The sequence below is a fragment of the Solanum tuberosum genome, unplaced genomic scaffold (genome assembly GCF_000226075.1).
Source record: "Solanum tuberosum cultivar DM 1-3 516 R44 unplaced genomic scaffold, SolTub_3.0 scf00585, whole genome shotgun sequence".
Taxonomy (NCBI): domain Eukaryota; kingdom Viridiplantae; phylum Streptophyta; class Magnoliopsida; order Solanales; family Solanaceae; genus Solanum; species Solanum tuberosum.
In genome coordinates, this window is record NW_006239524.1 from 116,592 (window position 1) to 126,873 (window position 10,282).

At 35.1% G+C, this 10,282-nt stretch overlaps 1 protein-coding gene across 1 annotated transcript; it reads right to left on the reverse strand.

The window, feature by feature from the left end:
• Nucleotides 1-340: 340 nt before the first annotated feature.
• On the reverse strand, nt 341-1,495 carry LOC102583287 (F-box protein CPR30-like). Its single transcript, XM_006366058.1, has one exon. It carries the CDS (start codon nt 1,493-1,495, stop codon nt 341-343), a length of 1,155 nt encoding a protein of 384 aa, XP_006366120.1.
• Between the last annotated feature and the right edge of the window lie 8,787 nt (nt 1,496-10,282).

Here is a 10,282-nt window from a genome sequence, read left to right on the forward strand (position 1 = left end):
GGAATATCTATATAATGTAATTTTTTTAAATTGTAGTTATGTATTGTAAATACATCTAATACTTTACTAACTATATAATTTTTCCTAAAATTATACATCACTGAAACAATGTAAATACATATAATTATTGTCCCAGGATGAAAATAAAGAAAAATAGCACTACAAAAACGGGCTTTATGCATTTCACGTTACTAAAATTATTTTGTTAAATAACTACTTACCACAAAAAATAATTTTAAAAAAATTACAAAAAATATCAATTGTTTATAACTATGTACTATCATCAACATAATGTGAAACAATTAAACCTTGCTATGAAATTTTAATATGCTTACCATCCTTAGGGTCCTCTCTTTGGAATTGAAATCAAGCTTTCCTGGTAACCTATGACACTCAAACTTCTAGGATAAGCAAGAAAATCTAATTCCCTGACTTCATTAGAATTAAGATTGTACCAAATCAAAAGTCCACTTTTTTTTTGAAGAAGCAATAAATAATCCCTCAAAATTGTTAATGGGTATTCAATAGGAAGAGGTTTAATTATATGTTTTTTAGTCCAAGACTCATGTACACCGTACTCTATCATTATCCAGATGTCCATCGTATCTCGAATTGGATTAATCTCACTATCTGGGCCGTGGTAGCATATCAATGTTAGAAACTCAGTCATGACCGTGAGGCTATAAGACATTTCATCAAAATAATTAGAAGAATCAGGCATCTTCATGTTGCGAAAAATCTCAGTTCTAATATCAAAGCAAAGGATCACATCCATTAAGTCCGATGTGGCATACCAATGAAATGTTCCACGATGAAGCTTCTCGAAACATGGATACGAATGCACATTAGGTAATTGTTGATCGATATGATTCAGATCTCGCCAAGAATCAATGCACATGTCATACACTTCTACTTTCTGCACTTTCTCCTCGGGACACCAATAAGAATCTAAAAAAACTTCTGATATCCTGACAAACTTGTAGTCATTTATAATCGGATCAAAACCAAACCCAACACCACCTATAAAGTTGCGATTAAAACCCTTTTGACAAACAAAAGGGCTAGGTGGGAGTAGCATGTATGTTTTGGTAGCTGGATTAAATAAGACAATATCCTCATTATCCGTGAGAACAATCAAGCCATTGCAAGTGCCAACGAGTTCATTAAAATGATAGAAAGGAGTAAAAGACAAATATGGCAGATCTAAATCTGGTAAAATGATATTAATATTATCGTGATCGTCACTATAAAGAATCGATAAGACATTTTTAAATCCTTCAGTTTCTTTTTTAATGGAATGGCTACAAACGATGAATTCTTTCTTTGGTATTGTAGTACCGTTGAGATGGATATTTATAAATGTTGAGGATTGAATGAGAGTGTACCAAGTTTTTGAGATTAATTTAAATCGTAAAAGAGATTTCACTGAAAATCTCAAAAATATATAAATCATCACATCTTGAGGTAATTTTTTCATTATTCCTTCCGACATCATACATCCTCAAAATGCAGGAGTGCATGTCAATGTTTCCCTGTGTTCTTAAAGCGTAGAAACTTACCAATCTCTTTTGAATGGTACGCTGAAGCTTCTTTCTCGCATATTCAGGTACGACACATACAAGTTATCTGCCGTACATGTTTACACTGTAATTTTATATTTTTCCCAATGTAATTTTATTTTTATTCCGCATAGAGTTCTCCTAGAAGGTAGCAAGCCTAAGACCTACAGTTCATTCTAGATCAACTCTACTAAATAAATGTTGGTGTAATATTTAGTGGTAATTTGAAATGTGCTCTTAGACGTTACATTTTAATCCAATTTTGTCAAATTTTGGAGTAGTACATCTTTTTTCTTTTTCATTCTCAAACACTATGAAAAACTGGATAGAATATAAAAACTTTTTATTATTGTAGTAATTTAAAATTTATTATATATAAATTTATAAAATGATTCGGATTATATTAAATTCATGAATATATTAGTCCAAATAAATATTCAGGATTATTATAATTGAGTTAATTATTTAAATCTACTAAATATGGATTTAATTAAAACCCACTCCATAAAGCACATATGTTATTTCACTTAAATCTGATTGGCCGCCGAAGGGAATCCTATTCCTATCACAACTCATCTATTCTAAACAATAAATATGGGTCCTCATAATTCAAAAAAGGAACTAAGAATTCTAACAAGAAGCTCGAGAAAGCTCGTGGATCAAAAGCCACAAATTTCTCTACAAGCTAGAAGTTCAAGAATTCAAGCGTTCAAATTCCAAATCAAGTTTAAGATCAAGATCAAGACCACCAGATTCAAGATTAAGCTCGAAGCCCTTAAATTCAACTAGAAGTCAAGATCAAGATAAAGTTCAAGTTCAAGTTCAAGCTCATAGAAGATTCAAGAACAAGCTCCAAAGCTCTTGAATCCAAGATCAAGTTCAAGTCCTCATCAAGTTCATCGAATCCACAAATCAAGATGAACACTACAAGATTCAAGAACAATCTTGAATCCCTTAAGTTCAAGTAAAAGTCAAGATCAAGATAAAGTTCAAGTTCAAGTTCAAGTTAATCTAAGATTCAAGAATAAGTTTTAAAGCCCTTGAATACATGATCAAGTTAAACTCAAATTTAAGATCAAGCTCAAGATCCCTTGAATTTATAATTTAAAAGACGAATTCAGAGGAATCATGGAGATTGTAACACTCACACTTTTTAAAAAATACGATTGTTGCTATATTTTTCCGTTCCTGATTATTATTTTCTCGATGCGAATTTTATTGTCTTCAAATTCTGGCACCCCTAAGGGTTAATCTTTACCTCTAATCTCATCTTTTCAAGCATCAAAGAATATCAAATGACTTCCAATATAGTAGAACAACTAGAAAGCTTGACATAAGAGATTGAAGGCTTGAAAAAGTGTGCACGCGAACAAGATACTAAACTTTCCAAGCTAACAAATAAGTTGGATACCTTAATTGAGATAAGATCAAGTCAAGCAGCTCTGAAGCTTTCTAAAATTCAAGACAAAGGGTAGTCTTGCACAAAGCAAACAAAGATCAATGAGATTCATCTCTCCACTGAAGGTTTGATTCCAATTGATCAATTGAAGGACTTTATGAGAGAGGCTATCGAAGACAAATTTGAGTCTTCATCGAAATTTTAACCCACATATATGTAAAGCCTTATACACAAAGAATTGATAATTTGAAAATACCTAGGGCTATCAACCTCCTAAGCTTCAACAATTTGATGGCAATGGAAATCCCAAACATCACATAACACACTTTATTGAGACTTGCAATGATGCTGAGACGTATGGTGATTATCTCGTTAAAAAGTTTCTTCTATCTCTCAAAGAAAATACCTTAGCTGGTACACTAATCTCGAGCCTAATTCTATAGATTGTTGGGAGCAGTTAGAGCAAGAATTCCCAATCGTTTCTATAACACAAGACGTGCCATTAGAATGTTTGAAATTACAAAGGCTCAACAAGGTGAAGATGAGCTAGTTGTTGACTTTATCAATCGCTGGAGAAGTTTGATCCTTAATTGGAAAGATTACCTTAGTGAAACTTCTAGCATTGAAATGTTCATCGAAGGCATGAATTAGAGTCTTCACTACATCTTACAAGGATTAAAACCTAATACATTCGAAGAGTTGGAAACTTGTACACATGACATGGAATTAAGCTTGCCTTTAAGAGAAGATCATCGATCTCCCGTCTATGGACCTCATGAAGATGACGATATAGAAGAACTCCAAAGTGGGGTCAATTACACATCTGAAGATGACTTTGAAGAGTCAATGCATATCTAGACACTCTTTAACGCACGAGCATAAAATACAAGTTACAACGCTCCTTAACGCTTGAGATTAAACTGCAAGTTACAATGCTCCTCACTGTATGGGCCTAAACTACAAGTTATAATGCTCCTAGACGCACGAGACTAAATTTTATTTCACAAAGTTCTTCAAATTTGAATTAAATCTTCAAGATGAAATTCTCTTTGAAAGACGAGCTGGAATCAAGTTTGTAACGAACCAAGGTACCCTGTAGGTGTTACATGGCGTATAGGACCCTGAGACGCCCCATACAAGCAACTTAGCATTCATAACATAAGAAATAGAACAAATAGATAAAGAACAACACTTCCAGTGCAAATCATTTCTTATAAAAGTAAAATGGAAGTCTAAACACTTGTCTCATAAGCCATGTTGTACACAAGAATGAAATTGGGCCTAGACCATACATCATCTCAAAACTGAAAGTGTGAAAGAAAACAAAAAACCATAAAAATCACTCCTCAAAGTATGAGGCCACACGAGTGCTCGAAGTCTCTCAAATCAGCCTTTAGCCACGAAACTGAAAACCCTGACTGTCGGACCTTACATTAGTGGCAATGTATGAAAGAGTATGCGTTAGTACAAAATATGTAGCAAGTATGATAGACATGCATATAAACATTTAAATCAGGCTAAAATATGACATTCAATGACCAAGATAAAACATGGTATAAAAAAGGTTAGAAAAATAAGTCTGAAAACATGGTCCATGCAAGCTAACATCTTTAAAACCACTGAACACATGTGAGATACTTCTTGAAGTAACCTTAGTTCATTATTATTATGGGAAGTAGCCTTAACTGAGATAAAGACTATGTGAGCTATACCATGATCCCCCGACCTGGATTCACGGAAGAGCTTTCATCTCAATATCCTTTCGGTGCTCAGCATAAATCCCATAGAATAGTCATTTTCTTACTTAATCATATTATCTATGGAAGGACACGTCTTTTTGCCAATCCAAGCTAGGTCATAAGTTGTCCATGGAAAGTTATCATTCAATAACCAATCCAAGCTAGGTTTCTTTAGAATAGCACCTTATATTAGATTCATTTAGGTGAGAAGACCTTTAAACCTTGAATGCTTACTAGGTAAGAAAACCTTTCACCATCATACTATCATGTGTATATGAGAAATCCTTTCAACAACACAATAACAACATCATAATTGATACTTCACCCTCAAATAATCCTTAAAACATTTACATAAATTTCATAGAAACAGGCTTACTTTCATAAACACTTCATTCAGAATCCAAAACCACATCATATCATCATAATTTGGAATTACATGGGTTCATGGGGAATCATCATAAAGTCATTAGATTAACTCAATTCATGCATAAAAGATCAAATATCAATAAACTAAATCAATAATTAAAGGAACCCATATCATAGAAGAAAACCCTAACTCAATTGGGGAATTCTAACTTTGAAAATAGGAGAATTTGGAAACTCCATGAACGGAAGGAATCCATGGATGAAAACTATCATGCCTCAATGCCAAAATCTTTCCTTCAATGGAGGAATTGGATAATTGACTTGCAAACTCTAGCTTGGACCCTTCTTCTTGAAGTTTTTTCTAGAGAGAGAAATATTTGGGAGGAAGACTTGTTCTTCTTTTGTAATTTTGAGAGAATGATATTAAATTGAGAAATTTTAGAGTTAAAACACTTATATAGGTGTTTTTGTGAAGGGTAAAACGACATATTATTAGGCTAAACTAATTAGGTAAATACCCAATGTATCACATCAAAATCTAGTAGTCTATGCAAGGGACCAAGTGAGAGGTGACAAACCATGATGTGAGCCTGGGCAACCTTCACGAAGGACCAGACGGACCGTGAAGGGCACCGTAAGGCATGATGCTGCCCAAGATGGCTCACAAAATCAAGCCAAGAGATGCTTCCCTCCCACAAGCACCCACATGATTTGTGAAGATGTCAACGAGTTGTGGTGATGGCTGTGGAGGGGAGGCAGTACCTACCCAAAATCATGACCCTCTACACGAGCCACTATATGGCTCGTGAAGGGTAAGACAGGCCGTGGAGATGGTCATGAAGGGAAAATGGGTTAAGGGGTGGTTTTCCAAGCCATTGGTCAAGGACCATGGCCACCACAACGCACTGTAAAGTCCTTGACGGCTCGTGGAAGCCTTTATCAAGAGGCTGTGTCAGCTTTAAGTCAAGAGGCGGTTGGATCTTTTCCAGAGTTTTTTAAATCAATACTATGTCATTTTACCCATGCCTAGGACATCTATATAAGTGAATTTAACCCCAAAACTTATCCATTCAATTCATTGTCTTAAATTTACCAACATAAATTGGGTTCTTCCTCTCGAACATATTTCTCTCACTAGAAACTTGAAGAAGAAGAAGGGTTCAAGCTAGGGCTCAAGGTCAAGTCTCCATTCCCCAAATTTTATTTGGGATTTGATAACAAGGTATGATATCTTTTTCATGATGGAGTTCCTAAGTTCTCCCAATTGGAAGTAGAAATTCCCCAATTTGAGCTAGGGTTTTCTTCTAAGTTGTGGGTCTTTGTGATGTTGATTCAATTGATTAAATTATGATTTATTATGCATGAATTTAGAGGATTACATGCTTTTCTGATGAATTCCTATGTACCCATGTTTAACCCATGTTTCTAAGATGAAATTGATGTAATTGAGTTTTTTCTGATGAATGAGAGGCTTCCATTCTCATACCCATAGGATTAAAGGTGAGATGAATCAAAATCTACTGGTTCTTCATGTTCTTCACTTTTCAGGTGGAGTAATGGCGGTAGAGGGGCTTTTGAGGTCTACCATGGTTAAGAAAAGATGATGGAAGAGATGTAAATTTTCCATGAGAAGGATATGATTGATGGACGGCGTGGGAAGATATATTGATGACCATCGAAAATTGCCATTTTCCGGTGGTCTGTAGGCGAAAACGCTAGCAGAGGAGTGAGAGATCGATGGGAGAGGAGAGGAAAAGAGTTTGATGGGAAAGGGGCGATTTTTGGGAAGAGAAAATATATGGGGAAGGAGAAAGTTCTGGGAAAAGTATGCGGCTAATGGGAATTGTACTTATTTTTGGAAATGATCAAAACAAGTTGGGATTTAATTTTGGCCATTTGATCGTTTGGTTGGACGGTTAATAAAAATTAAGGAGTTTTTAAAATAATAGTAATAATAATTATATACATATATATATTAAATAATGATAAAATCTTAATTAACTAGATAATGATAAAATCCTAATTAACTAGGACCATTAGATTTAATTGTAGGGTCAAGATTATAGCTAAAGAAGCACAATCCATGTGCTCGCCTACATGGCATACATGGATTGGCCAGTTTAAGGAGACTTGGATTGCCAAAATTGCTCAAATAAAAATCATTTAAATTTTAACTACTTCTTTATTAAATAGTCATAATTTATTAAATTAAAAATAATTATTTTGCAAGACTAGCTTATTTGATAAAATTAGTCACTCTTAAAATTAAATTAAGATAAATTAGTAACTCATTAATTAATTAAGCTTTCTAATTTTGAACAATGTACGAAAAATATGTATTGCAACAAAAGAATTATATTTGAACAAAAAATAATTTCAATTCTTAAGAACAACATTTATTTATTTATTTTAAAAAAAAATGAGAAAGTAAGTAGTAAGACATATATAATATATTTTATCTTTATAAGAAATAACATTTATGAAATAAATTTATCAAGTCAAATAAATAATTAAAAATCTTTTTGTATTCCTATAAAAATTTCATAACATATATTTTTTTTTTTTATTATTATTATAATTATTATTATAGTTAAATGTGGAGAGCCAAAAATGGGTGTCAACAACTTGCCCCTTTCATTGTCCATGGAAGAAAAGAAGACGTGGACAAAGAAATATTGACACAATCCAATTTTAGGCGATCCACCAAAACACACTTTGAGCAATAACTTGGCAAGGATGCTTATGGAGTTATGACCAAACTCTGTCTTCCGAGCTGCCTACATATCTCTAGTTTCATGAGAAATCAGGCCACATGTAGTTCTAGAACATAGCAAATTTTATAAAAAAAATTGCCCCAGTATTGAATTATGATAATACTGAAATCTTTCGATGGTGAGGTATGAAGAGATTAGCACGAATAGAGGGATGAGATACGGTTCTAAAGAGACTTGAATGACAAATGCTCTGTAGCAATTTCTATTGAAGACTCATGGTAGATACATGAATTTTCAAAGGATGCCCCAGTGTCGAGTTACAATGAACTGAGACATGGAAGAGCTATAAGTGAAATTTAAATCTGAAATTCTGAAAATCTGAAAATCGAGTTGAGTTGAGTTTTGAAAGTGAATCCTTGACGTAGCTAGTGATGCTTGACATTGCACTAACTTGCCCTAGTTTGCTGCTTAGAGGGAGTTCCTCATTTTAATGTTTTTCCCTGCAAAACATGTAAAAGGGTGAAAAGCACCTGTTGCGGTTCAAAAATTATAAATTGAATAGTAATGTAAAGAGTAGAGTGTAGATGTTCAGACGACTGTTGACGTCTCTTTTTGTGTTGTGAGTGTGATGTAGGTAAAGTAACTTGTAATGTAGAGGCCCTCGACTGGCGGGGCTGTTGTAATGTAAAAGTCTGCATCTGGCTGTGTAAAACTTGTAAGGGAAAGCCTCCGACTGGCGGGGCTGTTGTAATGTAAAAGCCTGTATCCGGGTGTGTAAAACTTGTAATGTAAAGCCTTCGGCTGTCTGGGCTGTTGTAATGTAAAAGCCTATATCCGGCTAAGTAAAGCTTGCAATGTAAATCCTCCGGCTGGCGGGGTTGTTGTAATGTAAAAGCTTGTATCCGGCTGTGTAAAGCTGGTAATGTAAAACCTCCGGCTGGCGGGGTCGTGTTAATGTAAAAGCTTGTATCCAGTTGTGTAAAGTTTGTAATGTAAATTTATTTTTCGGCGTATGACAACGTTGCTATGTGCGCATTCCCCGGTCGTTGGAGCTTTAGTGATATCATTACGATGTAGTCTCCGATTGGTGGAGTGTTGCTTCTTTTGCTTATATACAGGCTCCGATTGGCGGAGTTTGATCTATATTTTCTATGTACAGGTTCCGGTCTGCGGAGTTTGACGATGTTTGCTATGTACGGCCTCCGGTTAGCGGAGTTTGACGCTGTTTGCTATGTACAGCCTCCCAGTGGTGGAGTTTGACGACGTTTGCTATGTACAACCTCCGGTTGGCGGAGTTTGATGATGTTTGCTACAAGCTCTAGTTGGTGGAGTTATTTTGACAGAAAATTAAATATCTTATTTTCCTACGAGGTCCCTCTTTTCTTCATTATTTGATCTTGATCTTGAGCATACCTGCACAGTTTTAAACAAAATATATTTTAGTCATAAGATGCAAGTCGAAGTATTTTCGGGAAATAAAGTAGAGAAAGAGTATTTTGGCTCATGATTGTGAGAAATCGAATGACGGTTCTAGTCATGCCCTAAGACTTGATGTTATTTTCTTGATTCTTGTGTTCCTGCACTCAAAGAAAGTTTTTGTTTGGGAGGGGGTGTTCACTTGCATTGACTTGCAGGTTGAAGCCTCGTCACTAGAATCCTTCGACAGCTCGTCAGTACTGCACATAGTTTCTTAACCTAGAGACTTGGTAGGTGGATTAGTGGAAAAAATATTTTTGAAAAGAATTAGCTTGTTTTTCTAGAAAATAAGTATACTGCGTATATATTAGGTATATATATATATATAGTAATTCTCCAGCGTTTTAGATTATGACATTTTCCCAAGTCCATCGAGCTTTCCATTTTGTTGACTATATCCAACGTAGGCCTCTTCTAGCTTTTACCCTTCTGATGAAGCTTTTCTAGGTTTTTATTTTTGCAGACACTGGGACGATCGATATTCTTCAATATTCTGAGGTTACGCTAACTATGAGGAATGTTTCCTAAGGGTATGCATCGAGCTTGACTCAGACTGCCTATGTATCCCCAAAATAGGAATCAGATCATAACGTAGTTCGAATACAAATGGGAGAAATAGAAGTATGTAATGCAATGACCGAGCTTGACTCAAGTTGCCTACGTATCCAAGTGGAATCAGGTCGTAACGTAGTTCGATTACATTAGGAAAGTGAAAAATATGATATGCAATTACCGGGCCTGACTCAGGCTGCCTACGTATCCAAGCAGAATCAGGTAAGAACGTAGTTCAAATACAATGGGAAAGAGTGAAAAATACAAAGGGACCGAATCCGACTAGGATTGCCTACGTATCCCACTGAGGGAATTCAGGTCGAGCGTAGTTCTAAATACATGGAAATGATGATTTTGGGTTTTCTAAAAGAGACCGGATCCGATGTGGGTTTCCTACGTACCCCACCATGGGAAATCAGGTCTAGAGGTAGATCTGTTACATTGAAAAATGCAAAATAAGCGCTAATCTTGAGGTCT

What these genes read in the sequence shown, in the direction of transcription:
- LOC102583287 (XM_006366058.1), bottom strand. Translation starts at nt 1,495, where the DNA reads ATGATGTCGGAAGGAATAATGAAAAAATTACCTCAAGATGTGATGATT.